The 22233-nt window shown below is 33.4% G+C and overlaps 1 protein-coding gene across 3 annotated transcripts in view; it reads right to left on the minus strand.

Annotated features, from left to right (window-relative positions):
• IBTK (inhibitor of Bruton tyrosine kinase) overlaps window positions 1-22233 on the minus strand; it is a 93550-nt gene that overhangs the window by 12507 nt on the left and 58810 nt on the right. For all 3 annotated transcript variants that reach the window (XM_059400982.1, XM_059400981.1, XM_059400979.1), the window contains 6 exons: window positions 21305-21417; window positions 16927-17075; window positions 15068-15231; window positions 13688-13780; window positions 13084-13227; window positions 805-951 (listed from right to left, as the gene is read on the minus strand). In XM_059400982.1, the coding sequence (XP_059256965.1) occupies window positions 805-951; window positions 13084-13227; window positions 13688-13780; window positions 15068-15231; window positions 16927-17075; window positions 21305-21417 (810 nt within the window). The remainder of the gene's footprint in view (window positions 1-804; window positions 952-13083; window positions 13228-13687; window positions 13781-15067; window positions 15232-16926; window positions 17076-21304; window positions 21418-22233) is intronic.

The following is a 22233-nucleotide window of genomic DNA, read 5'->3' on the forward strand; positions in this document are numbered from 1 at the left end:
GTCTGGGTGGCTCAGTTGTTAAGCGTCTGCCTTCAGCTCTGGTCATGGTCCCAGGGTTCTGGGATCGAGCCTCACACTGGGCTCTCTGCTTGGCGGGAAGCCTGCTTCTCCCTCCTTCTCCCCCTGCTTGTGTTCCCTCTCTCATTGTGTCTCTGTCTGTCAAATAAATAATTAAAAACAAAACAAAACAAAACAAAAAAACACTGAACTTTAAAAACTAGTAACAAAAATAACTAGAGAAAGAACTGGAAACACCCGAACATCCATCAACAGATGCAGATATATAGGTTGCTTTATGACAATGAAATACTACCCAGTAGTAAAATGGAATGAACTAATGATACACATAGCAAAAATCAAAAAACTATATACTGAGTAAAAGAGAATTTTTAAAAGTACAGATTACATTATCCTACAGGTATAAAACTAGAATATACAACATAGTCTCTATTGACACAAGAGGATTAGCAGCTGCATAGAGAGCAAAATGAGGAAGAGAGAAAGAGATCACCAAGGGGCATGAGGAAAGTTCTGAGAATGACGGTTATATCGTCATTGTCTTGAATATAGGTGGTAATGGTTTCACAAATGCATACATATGCCAAAACATCAAACTGTACACTTAAGGTATATACAGTTTACTGTAAGAAAATTATACCAAAATAAAGCCACAAAAAAGCAGACATGTTAATTTTGAATGTATAAAAGAATGTGTAAAACTCTGCCTGATAAATTTTTAAAGATTATTTCAGAATGTAAAACCACCACAGAATTTTTTAAGGTAAAAAATTTTTAACTTATTACCTTTCAACTTTTGGAGCCTGGGAATTTTCTATTCCTTTAAAACAAACTTTTCTGACATGATTTCCTGAACTATGGCCAATAACAGATTTTTTTTCTTCTAAGAAATCCCGGAATGACTTGGATGAAACTGAATGCAGAGAAGATGCCCTACAAAAAAGAACAAAAATCAGTTACAACATCCATTTTTTTAAAAGGTCATTGTTAGAAATTACCAGGGGGAAAGGAAGAGAACGTATATAAAAATTTTACAGTGATGATCTATAAATTGGTTTTTAATGTGATGTTAGATTCTTGCTGTCAGTTGTGAACTAATCAAAATGATGTGATAAAAAACAATGGAGACCAACACTGACGATAACCCAGATGTTGAAATTAGCAATGATATTAAAAACAAGTGTTATAACTAAGCCTCAGGCAGCAATAAAAAATGCTCAGAATAAATTGAAGAATAAGCTCAGGGAAAAGAAACTATGAAAAAGAACAAAATAGAAATTCAATAACTTTTAATACAGTATTTAAAAAACAAAGTTTACTGGATGGATGGAATAGCCAATTTGAAAAGAATCAGTAAAACTGAAGATAAATCAACAGAAATTTTTAAAACTAAACAAAGGGAAGAAAAGACTGAAGAAAAATTATGCCATGGGGACTTATCAGATAATATCAATAGGTCTACCATAAGCGTAACTGGGAGCACCAGAAGAAGAGGTTAGAAATACGGCAGACAAAAATATTTAATGAAACAACAGCCAAGGATTTCCCAAATTTGGTGGAAGATAAAAAGATTCAAGAATTTTAGCAAACTCCAGAGAAAATCAATCTAAAGAAAACCATACTTAGACATGTAATAAACAAGCTGCTAAATACCAAAGATCAAAAGAAAATTTTGAAAGAAATATAACACAATATGATACTCTTATTAGAAACAAGGAAAGCCAAAAGACAATGGAACAACATATTTAATTTTATGAAAGCTAGGAAAAAATGCTATCAATCCAGTATTCTATATCCATCTGAGTGAACCTGGACAAGGATCCTCTCCAAGTCAGGATCAGAAATGACGATAGTCCTGGCTAAACCTTGATTACAGCAGTGTGGGATACTTGAGCCAGGGACACCCATAAGCAATTACTCAGTGAAGCTGACCTAAAGGAACTATGAGACAATAAACTGATTGTTTTAAGCCATTGTTTAGGGATAATCTAAGGATTATCTAAATAATAAATTAGTTGGGGCTATCTAACGAATATAAGATACCACTGGAATTAAAAAAATAAAGATTATAAGTATTTATATTTACTTCATGTAAATACATTTGATAAAAATCAATTTATTAGGGTGCCTGGGTGGCTCAGTTGGTTAAGCATCCGATTTCAGCTCAGGGCATGATCTCTGCAGTAATCGGGTCAAGCCCTGTGCTTAGTATAGTCTGCTTCCCCTCTCTGTCCCTCCCACTCAGGCACTTTCTCTCTGAAATAAATAAATCTTTTAAAAAAATATTTATCAAAGGTAACAAAAATATGAAATAAAAATATATATAGACCTATCTCTATTTTAAAAACTGAATTAATCCACTAGCTTTTTTAACTGTAGAAACTAACAAGTTAATTCTATTTTTTATATGGGAATATAAAAAACCTAAATTAGCCAAAGTATTCTTAAAGAAATACAAAGTTGGAAGAAGACAGAACAAGTCAGAGTAATCAAGACAGAGGGGTACAGACATATGGATTAACAAACAGATCAGTGGAAAAGAATAGTGAGCTCAAATACAGATCCTCATATACACAGCCATTTCAATTTCTTAATTCCCAAAACAATTCAGTGGTAAAAGTATTTTATCTATAATAAATGGTTGATAGAAGAAAAAACCTTTACCTTTATCTCATACCATATCCCAAAATTAATTCAAGGTGGATCACAGACCTAATGTAAAAGCTAAATATCCTAGAAGAAAACAAAACACTATCTTCATAACTTGGTGGTAGGCAAAGGTTTCTAGGATCTATAGAGGAATAAACACCAAATACAGAAATGGTGAATCAGACTTAACTAAAATTAAAATTTCTGATCACAAGACATTAAGAAAATAGAATATAAAATAATTTTTTTTTAAAAAAAGGGAAAGAAAAAAAAATCTGCAAAACACATAGTTGACAAATGGCTTGTATCCATACTGTAAAAAGAAAGAACTCCTAGAGGGGTGCCTGGGTGGCTCAGTCAGTTAAGCATCTGCCTTTGGGTCAGGTCATGGTCCCAGGAACCTGGGATTGAGCCCTGCATGGGACTCCCAGATCAGTGGAGAGCCTGCTTATCCCTCTCCCCACTGCTTATTCTCTCTCTCTCAAATAAATAAATAAAATCTTTTTTTTTTTTTTAAGTACTCCTAGAACTCAAAACTAAAAAACAAGTAGTGGGGCGCCTGGGTGGCTCAGTGGGTTAAGCCGCTGCCTTCGGCTCAGGTCATGATCTCAGGGTCCTGGGATCGAGTCCCGCATCGGGCTTTCTGCTCAGCAGGGAGCCTGCTTCCCTCTCTCTCTCTCTCTCTGCCTGCCTCTATGCCTACTTGTGATCTCTCTCTGTCAAATAAATAAATAAAATCTTAAAAAATAATAATAATAAAAATAAAAATAAAAAACGAGTAGTAAAAGACAAGGCAATTTCAAAAAGCAAGCAAAAACAATTTGACTAGGCACTTCACAAATAAGGAAATGCTAATGACCAATAAGCACATCAAACAGTCCTCATTATTCATCAGGGAAACACAAAACCACAATGAGAGGCTGCTGCACACCCACCAGTATGGGTAAAATTAACTGACAATACCACATGTTGGTAAGAATATAAAATAACCAATGCTCTTGCTGGTGGGAAGATAAAATGGTACTAATCCTATGGGAAAAGGTCTGGCAATTTCTTAATAAGTAAACATACATCTTCTGTATAATTCAACAATTATCTCTAGGATTCATCCAAGAGAAATTAAAATATATGCCCGTAAAAAGGCCCAAACGAGAATGTTAACAGCAGCTTTATTCATAATTACCAAAAACTATCAACAGGAATAAACACAAATTGTATACTCATACCTTGGAAGACTACTGAATAATAAAAAGGAATAAATCATTGGTATACACAAGCTAGATGAAACTGAAAAACATGCTGAATGAAAGAAGCCAGACAGAAAAAAGTACAATGTTTGACTCTCATTATATAAAGTTCTAAAAGATTTGAAACTAATCTGTGGTCAAAGAACAAAAATCATGAGAGTGTTTGACACTGGTATGGAGGGGGCGGCCAGGATAAAAGAGAACTTTCTGAAGAAAACTTATTCTGGGATAAGGGTAATGCTCAGCAATTTATTAAAAAGATAATAAACAATGACTAAATGAGGTTTTTTCCAAGGAATGCAAGGTAGGTGTAACAGTTAAAAAAAATCAATATAAAACATACATTAACAGGATAAAGTAGAAAAATCTTATAGAAAAGACCTATGATCCAAAATATGACCAACAAAAGGCAAAGATCTGAATATGTATCCCAAAGATATGAAAATGGCCAATAAGCCCTCAAGAAATGTGAAATAACCCACACGCATTAGTAGCTAAAATGAAAAAGATTAAAGGTACCAAATATTGGAAAGGATATGTAACAAGAAGAATTCTCACTCACTATTGGCAGAATATAAAACATAACCGTTTTGGAACACTGTTTAGTGCTTTTCTTATAAAGTCTAACATTCACTTAAACATACGATCCAACAATTCCACTCCTAAGTATTTACCCAAGAGAAATAAAAACATGTCTATTATGAGTTACACATAAATAATAATTTTTCATAAAAATATACTGGAAACCTAGTATTTCTCAACAAAAGAGGAAGAAATTACAGATAAATGCAACAACATGGATGAAGCTCCAAAACTTTAAATTGAATGACAGAAAGCCAGACATAATACAGAACACAACTGTACTTATATGCCATTTATATAAAGTTTGAGAGCAGGCAAAAACTAAGTTATAGTGACAAATTTCATCAATGATGGCATAGGTGGAGACTGAAAAAGGTACTAGAATGATGGAAATATTTCTTTTTATTTTCACTGGAGTGGTAAATACACAGATCATACATCTGTCAAAACTCCTATACACAAAATCAGTGCATTTAACACATGTAAATTATTCCTTGATAAAGTTACTTTAAAAAAATATAATAGAAAAAGAATTCGGAACTCCTTCCCAAATGACTAAAATAAAGCTAAAAAATGCCAACTTTTGGTAAAGAGGTGGAGAAAGGACAACTCATATACCATTGATGAGACTGTTCTGTGACAGCCACTAAAAATGAATATATGCATATCTTATGATCCAGTTATTCCTAGTTATATACCCAACAGAAATACAAAAGTACTTCAACAAAGACATGAACTAGAACATCTATAGCAACACTAATCCTAATAGTAAAATAACAAAGATATTCAAATGCAAACAAAAGCTGAATGACTAGGTTGCGGTATATTACACTGTACAAATTAGTACTCATCAAAATATGAATGAGTTTCATAAATATGCTGAACAAAAGGAAGCCAGACCTAATTCTATTGGTATACATTAAAAGAAAAATCTATGGAAAGAGAAGTCAGGATAGTGGATGATAAAAAAGATAGTGGGTTTGTGCAGGGGGAGGAGACGTAGAAAGGTGGCAGGAGGGGACTCAGAAGATGCTGGTAATGTTACTTCTTGGTCTGAGTGCTGGTTGCATAGGATGTGTTCAGTTTGTGAAAATTCAACCTATAAACTTATTATAACTGTACTTCTAAGGATATATTGTTACTTAAAATGCAAACCTAATTTTACATTGAAAAAATAGAGGAAATAAAAATTAGGTTGATCTAAATACACAAAATGAATCACACCCACACAGATGTAATACTTTGATAATTAGTTGAAAGTGAAATGTATTTTAGAATAATACCAAAAAACAGGCAAAAAATTAAAAAATCTATACAGACTAATTTAGCTTTCAAAGAGTTGCTACTCAGATTTTTATAATATCAATCTCTTAATTCAACAATCAGTGTTGTATTTTACAATCAATGCAAAAACAATTTGCAGGATAATAGAGTTAGGTTTATCAGCTCTGTTGCTAGGCTGACTGGGTTCAAATTTTAGCTCTGACCTTGAGAAGTTAACTTTTGTGTTTCCTCATCAATAACATGAGGTTACTAATACCATCTCCATCATCATAATGGCTGTTATGAGGATCAAATTGTTAATTTATTAAAAAAATACTTAAACCAGTAGCTGATACAGAGAAATGCAATGTTAAGTCTTACGATCCATGATTTTCAGAGCATTTAACAAAACTGTGATCTAAAAGAAAAAGGAGACAATGAGAACAAAGAAATTCTGACATGAATACATATAATCAGTTATGACAGGCTTAGTATCTCTTTCCTTCTAAAGTCTCAGAAAAATAACTTTTAAAAGATAACCTTTAGCTACTAGTTATTTAATACACTAGAACTACATCATATCCTTAGCATCATTTTCAGAATCCTTAACATTAGAGTCAAAATTATAAGCAATAATAATGTAAATAATTTCCATGCCTAACTTTAAATTTTTTTTCTACTTTCTTTACTCAGAGAACAAAGTGGTCATGTTACTAAGTGGACACAAATGATCACTGGATTAAGTCCCAAAAAAGTTAAATTCATACTGACAAGAAATCATAAAGTCCCATACCTAGATTAAGTTCATAAACTATTTGAGATAGCCCATAAAAGACCAATTCCTTCTAAAATCCTGTATTTTGTCTGAATAGCTCATTTGTACCTAACTCTGATCTAATTAGCAAACCATATTTGCAAAACACTTTAACATGCATCATGTAATTTAATTCTTCCAGTAACAATCCTAAAAGACTAGTATTTTTATCATATCCTATTTTTCAAAGAGGAGTGAAACTAAAGTTCAGGGATCACCAGAGAGAAGGCAGAATTGGGATCCAAATCCACTTCTTAATGATCAGAGAACTCCTCCTTTATCTAGTCTACCACTGCCTTCAGTAAGAAATCAAGGCAACACTTCTTATGAAGTGCCAAAGATAACACAAATAGTAAGAAGATACTGATGATTCACACTTTGTTTTGTTATCGTATGAGCTAAGCATCCTGTGCAACAAAACAGTAACTTTTTACCAAACTTCTCAGTAAACTTTTACCAAATTGCTCAGTAATAATTAGATCAATACAAAACATCTCAGGTAAGATTTTTCTAAGAAAAATAAGTTCGCCAAAAACAATACATGTTAAGGAAGTCAATTAATTGTGTGGCCACATGACAAATCAAGTTATAATTTATTGAAGTAGAAATGGCTAACATTTATATATTTGATTAGACAATGTTGAAGGTGCTATGCTTAATGTTTCCTGCTTTAACTCAGTTTCAGCTTTTTTTTTTTAAGATTTTATTTATTTGACACAGAGAGAGAGAGAGAGATCACAAGTAGGCAGAGAGGCAGGCAGAGAGAGAGGGGGAAGCAGGCTCCCTGCTGAGTAGAGAGCCGGATGTGGGACTCGATCCCAGAACCCTGAGATCATGACCTGAGCTGAAAGCAGAGGCTTAACCCACTGAGCCACCCAGGTGCTCCTCAGTTTCAGCTTCTTAATACGCCTGTGAAATCGGTACTATTTTTAGCTCTATTTATGTACAAGGTAAGTAAGATAAAGAAAGATTAAATAACTGATCTAAGTTTATTTTGCTACCAAATAACAGATCCATATTTAAACTCAAACAAGGCTCACTCCAGAACCCTAGGTTAATCACAGTATATACTGTGTCCACATATAAGTCATTTGCTCTAAGTAAAACCTTAAATCACATCAGAGAAACACGACCTAACTAGGTATTCATGCTAAAAATACTTCTTCAAAAGGAACTTACCTGACTTGACCATGAAATTTTTCCCTAAACACATACATACATAAAACATAAAAAGTTGAACACATATACAAAAGAATCATTCCCTATTTCCTTAACAACTCCTCCTTCCTCCCAAAGCACACATACCTAAAGGTTTCTATTAGCAAACAAGGTAACTATGGTGTACAGTATAACATTAGCAATTTGGGAACACTGCTGGCCAATGTTCTTGACTAAGAATCCATTCAATGTCTCTAAGTATTCATGTTTCTAAATACAGAAATTTCACAATGATCTATAAAACAGAAGTTGTCAGATTCATCCTAGGGGTAATTTAGGGACTCCTATATGTGGTAAATGATACATACTTTTTAAAAAAACTTTCAAAACTTTTTTTAAAAAGCTACTGGTAGTATCTCCTTAGGAATACATGTAAGTAACAGTCCTTATAAAATACCTTAAACTCAAATGTTCATTAATCATGCAGTCGTTATCTATAGAAAAACTTAACAGATTTCTATAAATGAGTTCTACTATTCTTTCTACTGATCATGCCATAATTTGAAATAGTATCTGATTTCCCATGATTTTGCTTTCTTAACTCAGGCTCTGGCTATTTTCCACCTTAGCAACCACAGTAGCTTTATGAAGAAGCATTTGTAGACATTTGTAACCACATAAAAAATTGAGACTTTATTTCTCAGCTAAAGCAGCCCTGAAATTTTAGCTTTAATAAATAAAATTTTTAGCTCTAAAAGTTAAATAATTGGATTAGTTTATAATTTATAGGTTACCTCTACATGGAATTTGGAAGAATTTATATTCATACATCAAGCCAGGCCACAAAGATTATGCATTCGTTCACTCAGGATAATTGGTAAGAAATGTATTATTTCTCTAAGCAAAAGAGGTGATAAAGAAAAGTGGCCAACTCTCAGATATACACTTGGTGTTTTCACATTAGATTTAAGTTCAGCTGATCAGAACTTCATTCTAATGCAAGAACCAGTTATCTTTAATACATATTACCACACCTAACTGTAGACAGCAGGAGTACAACTATATATTATGAGACATAGAAACTAGGTGAGTGAAAATCCCTCCCACAATCAGAAGCAGATTTACAGGACTAATTTGTGATTTGCTAATGAACTGTAACTTAACCTTAATATTAAGATAAATACAGCATAAAAACATGTTCAACAAAAATAAAATTGTCTTAGAGGATTCTTCAGGAGGATGAAAATGCACCTTTGAGAAATATCTTTAAAAACTTATATCACTGCAGTATTGAATATACTCTATATATACACCATTTGAAAATCACATTAAAATGCTAATTTTAATTTTATAATTTATTCACAGTATAGTAAAGTTTAAATTCTACCAACTTTCTTTAGACTAACATTTACATGGGATATTTCCAGGAAAGCAATCCTATTCTATTTTTTAATTTCTTCAAGCATATATTACATGTATTTATGCCCTATGTGTAAAAAGTATTCAAGAATCAAATGATTTTTTCCATTCAGACTAAATATGGATATAAATTCATGGATTCTAAACATCAACAATTTTATTAAACATTTTTAAAATTGCTAAAAAATACCTTGATTTGTGCCATTAACTTATAAAATGTCCATAACCAAAATATATAATATATATATATAAAATATCCTTATTTTATATATATACAATTATTTTTTTTAAAGTTTTATTTATTTGAGATGGAACATGAGAGACAGAGAGCACAAGCTGGGGGAGCAGCAGTCAGAGGAAGAAGCAGGCTCTCCACTGAGCAGGGAGCCCAACACAGGGCTCAGATCTCAAGACTCCAAGATCATGACCTGGGCAGACACTCAACTGACTCAGCCACCCAGACACCCCTATATAATTATTTTTATGTACATACTTATGTACATATAACTTACACACATATATTTTATCAAGTAACCTCAGCCTATTGTTTAATGAGTACAAATCAAAGAAGTATATATATTCAGAAGAATTTAGCAGAAATGAACTTTAAAAGATACTTCAGATACCAAAAATAGTCTTAAGAAGTCATAAGGACATAAGTGATTAATTTTATATAAACTCAACTTGATAATTCAGAATAAAATTATAATTAAATTTATTTGGTATCCTAAGATACATAAAACTGCTATTGATTGGTTTATATTTTTTAAATTTTATTAAAGTATAGCTGACATATATTTATTAGTTTCAGGTAGTCAACACAGTGTTTCACATTTATACACATTGTGATCACCCACCATAAATCCACCACCACCAAAGTAGTTACACATTATTAACTATATTTTCTATGCTACGTATTGTATCTACATGTCTTACTTATTTTATGACCAGAAGTGTGTTATTTTGACTGTTTAATCCTCTTTCCCTTCTCCCAGCTGGTAACCACCAGATTGTTCTTTGTATGAATGAGTCTGTTTCTGTTTTGTTCATTTGTTTTTTAGATTCTACATATAAGGGAAATCATATAGTATCTGTCTTTCTCTTCCTTATTTAACCTAGCATAATACCTTCTACTAATCTTACACAAACAGCAAATTTTCATTCTTCTAATTTTTTTTTTTAAAGATTTCATTCTCTTTAATGGCTCCAACTCCACTTTATGTATACATACCACATCTTTATCCTCTCATCCATCAATGGTACTTAGTTGTATCCATAACCTGGCTATTATAAATAATGCTGCAATGAACATAGGATTCTATATTTATCTTTCCAAATTAGTGTTTCATTTTCTTCATATAAATACCAGAAGTGGAATTGCAGGATCATATGGTAGCTCTTTTTCTAATTTTGTGAGAAGCCTCCATACCGATTTTTCATAATGGCTGCACAATTTTCATTCCAGCAACAAGTTCCTTTTCCTCTATAGCCTCACCAGCACTTGTTATTATTGTCTTTTTGACAACAGCTATTCTGACAGGTGTATGGTGATAGCTCATTGTGGTTCTGATTTGCACTTCTTAGATGACTAGTAATGTCGAACATCTCTTCAGGTGTCTGTTGGCTATCTCTAGGTCTTCTTTGGAAAAATGTATATTCAGGTCCTCAGACCATTTTTAAAAATTTGGTTGCGTTTTTTGTTTTGATATTGAGTTATAGGAGTTCTTTATATAATTTGGATATTAAATCCTTATCAATCACATCATTTGCAAATATCTTTTCCCAGTTAGTAGGTTGCCTTTTTGTTTTGTTGGTTTTCTTTATTCTGCAAAGCCTTATTGGTTTAATGTAGTCTCATTTGCTTATTTTTGCTTTTGATGCCCTTGTCGGAGGAGACAATTCAAAAAAATAGGTTACTCAGGGGTGCCTGGGTAGCTCAGTTGGTTGAGCATCGACTCTTGGTTTCAGCTCAGGTCATGATCTCAGGGTCATAAGATTGATCCCCATGTCAGGCTCTCTGCTCAGCAGAGTCTGCTTAAGATTCTCTCCCCATCCCTTTGCGCCTCCCCTGACTTGTGCACACACATTCTTTCTCAACTAAATCTTCAAAAAATATTGCTCAGACCAATATCCAAGAGCTTACCAGCTGGTTTTTCTTCTAGTCCTCCTAATCAACCATCTTCCCTAGGATCTTCTTCTACTTTTTGTTTTTAAATAATGAAACTGATTAATAGCATGGTTAAAACTATATTACTGAGCCCAAAGCCTCCTCATGTACATAGTTCATTCTCTCAAACTGCAGTATAGTTAGTGTCCTGAGAACTGATCCAAGAACTTTTGGGAACTCTTCCCTACTTTAGGGAAAACACAACTCAGTGTTCCCACAAACCCTACAGAGGCAATGACCAAATCATTCTACCATATATTGTCTCATATATAAAAGTATGCCACAAATACTGATGAATTAAAACATTCTACTAAACTAATTCTCTCAAATTTTACTCCTTTTTACTTGGGTTTTCCCACCTCTTTCTTTAGCTTCTTTTCTGTGATCATGCTTTAGATCTAGAAGTAGCTCTGAAAGACATTGAGTCCATTTGGTAGCACTCAAAATGAGCTGCCACTCTCTTCAAAGTAACTTACATTTTAATTAGGAAAACTATTCTCTTACAAGTAGGAAAATGTGGCATTAGAAGCAATGAAGGGGTGGGGGCACCTGGGTGGCTCAGTGGGTTACGCACACAACTTTTGATTTCGGCTTAGGTCATGATTTCAGGGTCATGAGACTGAGCCCCGTGTACAGCTCTGCACTGAGTCTGCAGCTTAAGATTCTCTTTCTCATTCTGCCCTTCCCCGCTTCCCCACCCCATTCACTTTCTCTCTCTCTCTCTTTCTCAAAAAAAAAAAAAAAAAAAAAAGATAGTAATAATAATAAATAAAAGAAGCAAAGAAAGGATTCCCTCCAACAAAGGGTAGACTCCAAGACCCTCTTCAGTCCTTATGAGGAAATGGGAGTTCAATGGATCTCTTGCCCTTCACACTATCCATATACTTTTCCTCTAGAATTCCTTTTTAGTTTTTAATGATATAAACTACAAAGAAAAGGAAGGCTGGAAGGGAAGCAGGAGGTACAACCTATTTCATATACCTCAAATTCCTAGCTGACCTTTTGGGAGATTATTCCTATTAATCCTGCCATTTCAGGTAAACTCTAATGGAGTAAACTTAGAGCAAGTAAATACCCCTGCTTAAAAGTGATGATGAAAAATGAATACTGTTATGCTGAAAATAAATAAATAAATTAATTAATTAATTAAAAAAATAGAAAAAAAGAAACAAAAAAAAGTGATGATGAAAGCCATAATTATAACAACATAAAGATATTCATGATGTATCCAGAAGGACAAAAAAATTAAGGTGTTAAAAAGAAATTGTGTTTATCTAATTTTTCTATGATATATATTGTTTCTTAGAAAAACAAAAAAAAATAAGACTGCTTCTTTAAATTACTTTAGCTATACACACTAATTAGAATACTAAGAAGTGGAGTACCTGGGTGGTTCAGTAGATTAAGTATCTACCTTTGGCTCTGGTATGAATGTGCCACACATCAGGCTCCCTGTTCAGTGGAGAGCCTGCTTCCCCCTCTCCCTAAGCTCCTCCCCCAGCTCCTGCTCTCTCTCTTGCTCTATCTCAAATACAAAAAAGAAAGAAAGAATACTAAGAAGAAATTGTATCTATGTACAAAAAATTTTGGAAACCATGATGTAAATATCAAAACAAAAAATTTACTACACAAGGTCTAATTTTTAACTGAAAAGCAAAGAAAGGATTGACATATTTGGAAAGATGGGAGGGAGACCAAGAAGCCAAGAACTACCTTGCAAGCTAATGCACAGATCTCTGTTTATTTTAATAGAATTTAAAGCATACCATGCATTCCCTGGTTTTGGAGTTTTTGAAGGAGCAGGTGAAGCTGTTTCCATGCTATTCATTCCTGAACTGTTTTCTTTGGTAGTCATTGCAATCATTTTTCGTTGCTTCTGAGAAAGTTTAACTCCATGAGAAATCACTTTGCTAGAAATTAAATGAATTAGCATTAATTTCTACTTAATGAAGGTTACAGGTAATTATATTGCTTTCTGTTTATCTGATATGATCTTACTATTATTGGATCAAAATGGCCACAAGATTCAACAGAGACATTAACAATTTACACTATCAATAATCAAATAATAGCTACAAATGAGCCTTCCTACTAATATATTACACTTGCATCAAAAATATCCACAATGATCATTTTAGAGGCCTATTTTTGACAGTCAACACCATATTCCACAAGAGCTGGACTATCAATCCAACTCAATCTTTAGCATATATTTAAGAAATGTTAAGAATGCCCAGGAAAGAGCTTATAATGTGAGTTAAATATCAAATATAGAAAAACGAAAAAAGTCCAGTAGGTCTTTCCAATTCTTTATAACAGAATTATGAAACAACACAGTCTTTCCTTTTTTATGATTTTTTTTTAACCAACCCCAAATTTGTCTTTGGTGTAGCTCCACATTTTTGTCTACTTTCTTCAATCTGCATGATGGTTCTGAGATCCATGACAGGAGGGCTGATAGGACTAAAATACATATAAAAGGTACTTTACAACACAGTTCTTGATGCATAAAGTCCAACCCCCAAACTTCACTGAAACTGTAAACTATAAATAAGATTGATAATGAGACGATTAGGTTTGTCAGCTATGGCCAAATTCAAAAAGGATACTCTGAATGAAAGCTACTTTTATGTATACATAGAACAACTAAAATGCATCTGAAATCTAACTGAAACTCTTAAAAAGAAGAAAAAAAAAAAAAAGCCGAGTGATAGAATGATTCTTATCCAACTCACATAGAAGTAATCAAAGTTACGCATAAATTCTTATCCTTTAAGATGAATAGAACTTGTAAATTATATTCTTTTTTTTTTTTTTGCAAATTATATTCTGTTTTTAACAAAAGTCTTACTATTGTCTAATGTTAACAGCAAAAATTTAACAGTGAAGCTTGGGAGTGCTCAATAATATTAGAAACCCAGCTGAGGGAGTTAATACTATAATGAGAAAAAAATTTTATAACCTTTAGAAATAGCCAATCTATTTTGCTGGCGTTACCCCAAGCGAATTAGTCTTAAAACATATTTAATAAAACAGTCTAGTTCTGGTCTTCCAACTTTGTAAAATACAGTACATTTCAAAATAATTACATAAATATAAATAATTGTGAGTCATATATATATAATTAAATAATATATAATTGTGAGTCAATTAAGTTTTAGCCTGTGATAAACCATAGTAGGTAATATAAAGATGAAGCACAACTCAATAAACACTTCAAAAGAATACTGCATTCTAATTATATCTACTCCAATTTAAAAAATTCACTTTTCCAAACAAAAGAAAAACATGGATTTAATATAGGCAAGTCAAAGCACAGTCTAACAGTAAATGAATGTCCTCTGAAAAATAACTGAATAACAATACATTTTGTGAGAACTTAAATACCCTTTAATGTGCTAAAAAAAAAAGGATAAAGTAAGCCAACAAATGACAAAATAGTATATATTTGTTAAAACTCCCATTCAGGAAGACTATCAAAAAAAAAGAGCTATTAAATCAATACATCTAGATATAGATATCTCTGTGTCATATAGTATTTGCCAGTTTTCACAAATGACAGTACAAAGGGAACTAAATTCTAGGGGGAAAAGTGCTTATTTTAGCGGGCCACTAATTTGTATGCACATAGGTAGTTTTCTGTGTATTAGAAATTTACATTAATACTTGTAAAATGTGCTTCATTAAAATTTCCACTGGACTAAAAATGAATATTTCTCAAATAGGCACACAACAAAACGAAAATCCTACCTGAAAGACCCAGCAACCCAACTTAAAGAGCTTGTAGTATCAATTCTGTTACTTGGAATGGTCTGTGGAGCAGATACATTAAGTATTGGTGATTTTTCCCATGGTTTTAAATCTTCTCTAGAATATGTAGGAGGTATACCATTAACATACGGTTTAATTTTCCCCTGGAGATAAAAAAAAGAAAAATTTAAAAAATGAGTAAGAGCAGGCACATAATATAGTATCTAACACACAAAAAAATAAAAATAAAAATTTAAAAAACCACGTAAAAAAAAAAAATCAATTCATGAGGCCTAGAATACCAAGAAGAATGGGTAAATTTTCCATTGTCTCATGAATTTCTCAAAGTCCTAAAAGTTCTGTGGAGGTCTAGGGGTTAGAGAAAAATGACTGTATCTAATAAGTTAAATTGTTGGTTAAATTATATTAAAGCATAATATAACAATAGTCATTCAGCTGGTTTAGTACTTTAACCAATTCTCAAAACTTATCAGTGACTATAACCCAATTATCATGAGCTTTGGGGATAATCTTTGGGGAGTAAGTTTGCACATTAAATCCCTATTAACATTAGTATTAAAGAAAAACATTAATGAAGTTGTTCAAATAAGGTATAAATCAATAACTTTAAAATTAATGTCCATGACTTTTATGCCGAACTTTCATTTTGTTTCATATTAATGTCATATAATTCACTCTGATTAAAATTAAAGTTAAATAATATTGACAGCTCAAAAGAAACCCTGAAAGAATTGCCATTATAGTAGGTCAAAGAAGTTATTAAAATGGCTATTTCCATTGCCAGGATAGAAGATTATTGCCAGACACTGACAGCATGCTTTTAATCTTCCTTTTAAACCTCATCTGTCTTCTGTACCACCTTCAGGTTAATATGAATTGCCCCCAAACTTCTATACTACACACACAAAAAAAAATAAAAATAAAAATTTTAAAAACCACGTAAAAAAAAAAAATCAATTCGTGAGGCCTAGAATACCAAGAAGAATGGGTAAATTTTCCATTGTCTTATGAATTTCTCAAAGTCCTAAAAGTTCTGTGGAGGTCTAGGGGTTAGAGAAAAATGACTGTATCTAATAAGTTAGACACTTTACTTTCCCATAGATGAATGATTATGGAATAAAAGGTTAAGATATAGCCAAAAAATGGCCTCCCCAGAGTTTAACTAAACTAAAATTCTGCAGCATAATGTCAGTTATGCTAGAATCAGAGAACTCCATTCCAGATTGTATTGCCCCTACCAACATGATAGAGGAAAGAGACTATGTGGAATTTGAAGTTAGGCTTACTTTCAAAATTATTTTAACAGTTTGTTTGTTTTTTTTTAAAGATTTTATTTATTTATTTGTCAGAGAGAGAGAGAGAGAATACAAGCAGGCAGAGGCGCAGAGAGAAGCAGGCTCCATGCCGAGCAAGGAGCCCAATGCAGGACTCGAATCCCAAGACTCTGGGATCATGACCTGAGCCGAAGGCAGCAGCTTAACTGACTGAGCCACACAGGTGCCCCTTGACAGTTTTTTTGACAAGTAATTTAGCTATAAATATATTCTTCCATAGGTCTATACAGTGTTGCTATATTCTATATCAACATTATACTTTAATTGCAGAAAGAGGATTAGAAATATAATGTCATAAAAGGCTCAAACTGCCATTTAGAATCTTTAAAACTAGAAACATAATGCAAATTTGAGAAAACTAATACTACACATATTATATTTATTTTTATAAACCAGCTAGGAGAGAATTTTAAAAATAGAGCAAAAAATAATAAAAAACTAAAGATAAATTGTCTGTAGATCTAAAATTTGAAGAAAACAGTACATTAATAAATAAAAGCAAACCTCTAGTTTTTCTGACTGAAATCCTGCTGTGAAATCAGGAGACTGTAAATCTCTAGGACTACCCACTCCAGCATAGCTTCCTTCAGAGTCTGATGTCAACAGTTCTGGAAGAGATTCTGCAGAATTGGTCTTACCAGATTTTAATAATCCTGAAAGGTAAAATTTTTAAAAAATATTTAAACACATATATATTAAACAAGTATATTACATTCAGTGAACTCAATAGAGCTAAAAACTTCCATTTATCCAGAGATTTAATAACATTTATATTATATTCACTGTATCAAATCTTGACAATTCAAGCTAACTGATGAAAAAATCAGTTAAAGTAAAAAACTGAAATGGAGAAGACTTTAAAGAATAGCTTCAGCCATTTCAATTACACAACAATTATGCAATGAACCGAAGGAAGGCACTTCTTTAAGAAGTGATTCAGAACTTCTCCATAAAAAAAAAAAAAGAATTAATAAACTTCAGACCTTCCCCTTTCTCATCTCTCTGTACCAAGTTCTCTGTACCCATGCAGAGAGGTACTGGCCCCATTCTGTGTGGGAGGAACATTGTAGCCTTTCTATTCCAGTTAACAGACTAGCCCAGTAGCAGAGTCTATGCTTAAGTAAACTGGGGCCTATTGGAGGATTTTTACTTCTGGGGAAAAAAAATAAATCTGTGGATTGAAAGCTATTTTAATTAGCTTATCACCTAAAGCAAAAGGGTTGTTATGAAATGTACATACCCTTAATTCTCCTAGGCAATCTAAATACCTGTCTCCCTGACATATCTGGTATCCGTATTCATTCATACATCAGAGTCATTTCAGATGTAAATAGGGAAAACAATAAACTTTTGTTTAAGCTCATGTGTTTTTTTCACATATTTCAATTTTAGTAGAATCTATATGAGGCAGCAAAGAAACATTAACACACATATATGAGCTATTAACCACAAGTAACTAAAAGTTTTACAAATAACTTCAAAATAAAACAGCTCTCATACATTCAAATAAGTGTGTTTTCTTTAAAGTAAATCACTTTGACAATGCCTCTTTCATTGCTGTCACTGCTAAAATAGTTTGGAATCAACATTCAGCACACCCACAATCTTTTAAATGTTTTTAAGAGCACCGAATTTTTTTTTAAAAGACATATTTGTTCATTTCAGTGAGAGCAAGAACATGAGCAGGGAGGGCAGAGGGAGAGAGAATCCCAAGCAGACTCCACACTGAGCATGGAGCAGGACACAAGGCTAGATCTCATGACCTCAAGATCAATAACCAGAGCTGAAACCAAGAATGGTTGTTTAACCAACTCTGCAACCGAAGCACCCCAGCAGCAAATTTTTCTCTAAAGAGAGTATATTTAATGCCAGAATGCTCCCAAAGGTCAGTCAGAAATAAATCTAATGAATAAAGATGAGGTTTAAAGTGGCCCACAACTAATTTTCGTATAAAACATTTTTACAGAATGCCTTTTGTCTAATGTTAAGGATCAATAAAAATAAATTTACTTACAGAAGTCTTTTTGGTCCCCAGTTTAAATTTTACCTTTAAGGGGCACCTGGGTGGCTCAGTCAGTTGAGCATCTGCCTTCTGCTCAAGTCATGATCCCAGGGGTCTGGGATTGAGTCCGACATGGGGCTCCCTGCTTCTCCCTCTGCCTTTCTCCTTGGCATGTGCTCTCTCTCTCTCTCTCTCTCACTCTTTCTGTCTCTCAAATAAATAAAAGCTTAAAAAATTAAATAAATTTGACCTCTAACTCATCATCTGCTTTGGCCACAAATAAAGTAGTACAGCATAAAGAACACAGTACTGGAATTTAAAAAAATAAATTCTATTTCTGCCTGTCACTGCCTCAAATCACTGAAGTTTTCTGAGTTTGTTTCCTCAGGTTTAAAAAAGGGGACATAAACTAGGTCATTATTAATGTCTCTTCCAGTTATGAAATGCTAAGATTCTAACACCTGTGCTAATAATATCACAACTTAAAGCAAACCAAATGGGGTGCCTGGATGGCTCAGTCAATCAAGCTGTAAGACTCGGTTTCAGCGAGGTCAGGATCTCATAGTTCTGATATCCAACCCCATAGCAGGCTCCATGGTCAGCATAGAGTCTATTTGTTTTTCTTCCTCTCCCTCTGCTCCACCCTCCCCTCACCCCCCACTCATGGTCTTGCAAATAAATAAATAAATAAAACCAAATATATGCTTTTTCCCTAAGTCTTTTAGGTGACTGGAAAAATCACTAGTTTCATGACTGTCTCTCCATTTATTCCATCTTTCCATCAATCCACCCATGTGTCCTTCTAAGGACTAGAGGTAACTCATGTAACACAGAGAACACAAAATCACAGAATTTTACATTTTGAAAGGTCCTAAAATAGGAATCAGGAGATGTAGTAAATGTGAAAGACCTATATTCGGTGCTTCATCAATCAATTTAGGTATATGATGATCTTTTTTATATTTAGGTATATTAACCTTTGTATATCTTTTTGTATTATCTAAAACAACTATTCTTGACATGATTTATTCTTTGAGCATTACCGAAACATCAAGTAACTCAATTGTACATCATGTTAAACATAAAAAGACATTCTTTCTTTACTCTGAATGACAACTGCTCCCCCCTCCCCCCACAGGGACAAAACTGTGCGCTTACAAACTTACTTTATCAGGCTGACTATGAAAATACTGCTTATAGAAACTGTACCTGTTTATGTGTTACTGCTATAAACACACATATCATTTCTTAAAGTCATACTGCAGTCTCAGTATTTTATGGTCATACTTCCGTATTTTTATCTAAAGAAACTATTAAAATTTAGATAGTTTAATCTGGATCTAATCAAATGAATCTAGTATACCACTGGCCTGAACTTTTGAAAACAAAAAGATGTGAGAACTGCTGCTCTAGTTAAAAGAGACTAAAAAGACATTTATAAGTAAAGACAATGTCTATCTTCATAGAATACTAGATCTTTTTTAAGGTCAAAACATAAAAAGCTACAAAAACATTCTTGGACAATTAGAGAAATCTGGACAGAGATTATACTACTACATATTAGAGAATTAATGCAAGTTGTCTTAGATGCGATGATTCTGCAGTAATATTGTAGTTATGTAGAATAATATCCTTATTCTTAGGAAAGTCATATTAATATTAATTCACATTAAAATATCATCCAAATTCTAAGTGGATCTATAAAAAATGTATAGAAGGTTTGGAGGATGAGGGAAAATAGCAATAAAAGTCTGTAAGAAAAAGTAAATGTGGTAAGAGCTTAATGATACATCTGAATGAAGGGTATACAGATTTCCATTTTTCTTCATCTTTTTAGTAAAAGATTTCCAAAATAAACGAAAATTTTAGAAAAACTACATAACCTTTACTTTCAAACAGCTCACATAATGCATAGATATGAAATGTGTTGTATTATATTACTAGATTATAACCTAATGCACATGACATTGCTGATATAAATGAAATTAATCCATGTGATAATAGTATCTGTGCCATGTTTTGTTTATCTCTAACCCTCTATGCCACTAGACAGAGTGGTCTTTCTAAAAACATAAACTTTATTCATTCACATCAGATGCCTTAAAAATCCATCAACTAGGGGTACCTGGGAGACTCAACTGGTGGAGTGTCTGACTCTTGATTTCAGTTCAGGTCATGATGTCAGGGTGTGACAGCAAACGGTGTTGGGGTTCTCGCTGGGTATGGAGTCTGCCTGGTATTCTCTCTCTCCCTCTCCTGCTGCCCCTCCCCCAGCTCTCAATCTCCTCCCCCCACCCCGCCAAAAAAATATATATAAATAGGTAGGTAGATAGATAGACCTCCATCAACTAACTACCCACAGCCTTCAGAATAAAATTAAAATTCCTTGGGTTAGCATAAAATGCCTCTAAAATCTGACCAGTTTTCAACTACCACCTATACGCACATACCCTATATGGCTGACTCAGCTGAACTACAAGCATAAGAAATGTGCAGTTCTCTCTAGTCCCTCTAGTCTTGGGAGCATATTGCTGCCTTTGCTTTGTATGTCTATTAGCCTGCCTCCTTTTCTTGGCCAACTCCTCATTCTTGAAGATGCAACTCACGTATTATTTTCCTCTAAGAGGTCTTTCCTAATTTTCTCAGACTAATATGGGCTCTTCTTTTGTGCTCCCAAAGCAAACTTCAGTCAGAATATTTATTACAATATACTATCATTTTCTGTAGCCTCCCTAAGACAAAGACTATTTTCTATTACAATAGGCTAACCCTACCCCTGGCAAGTGGCATACAATAGTATTTAATACATGTTAAATGAATTAGAGAACAGAGACATGAAAGATTAGATCAGGAAATATATCCTAAGATACTTTCACTAACCTGTGGATGGTGGACTCTGAATAACATCTGAAAGGTTATAACCTCCAGAACTATCTGAACGCTTACGTGGCTTCTTTTTTGCTTTTGTTTTTGCCTTCTTGAACAAACTTTCCCTAGAAAAAAAGCAAATATGAAACTCATTTTTAGAAGCTACAGATTAACAACAGAACTATGTATTTTGAGCAAATGAATACATACAGCATATTAGTCAAAGAACACAAAAAATATACATGCTCTAGTTGCATTTATCTATGTGGCCCAGAGCAAATTACATGTTTTAGTGAAATTCAGTGTGATAGTCTCACTTGTTCTGGCTCTACTATTTCTGTGAAAGTTAGAAATAAGATGGTATAGGGCACCTGAGTGGCTCAGTCAGTTAAGTATCTGCCTTTGGCTCAAGTCATGATCCCAGGGTTCTAGGATCAAGTCCCACACCAGGCTACCTGCTCACTGGGGAGGCTACTTCCCCCTCTTCCTCGGCCTGCCTCTCGGCCTGCTTATGCTCTTGCTGGCTCTCTCTCAAAGTAAATAAATAAAATCTTAAAAAAAAAAAAAGATAGTATATAGGAAAATACTTTGAAAAGTAAAATAATCAGGTATCAGAGACTGCAAGTAACCTAGATGCTAAAGGGATTAAAAAAAAACCTCTGGAACCCAAGACCAGTTTCTCAGTAAGCTACATAGTATACAAAGTATATATATATAGTAAATGACTTGAATGCCCAAAGATTTTAACAAGTCATTTATCAAGTAGAAGGAAAGTAATTCTGTAACCAGTTGATAAGTGAGTCTAAGACGAAGACTGGAAATTCTAAACAGGGCTTGTTAAGTGGTTGGCCACACTACAGGGAGATAATGTAGAACCTGGGATATTTTGTTGGAGAATTCCCAAATGTCAGTCACTATAGGCCCTATCTCTTGAACCAATC

The sequence above is a fragment of the Mustela nigripes genome, chromosome 5, assembly GCF_022355385.1.
Source record: "Mustela nigripes isolate SB6536 chromosome 5, MUSNIG.SB6536, whole genome shotgun sequence".
In the NCBI taxonomy this organism is placed as follows: Eukaryota; Metazoa; Chordata; class Mammalia; order Carnivora; family Mustelidae; genus Mustela; species Mustela nigripes.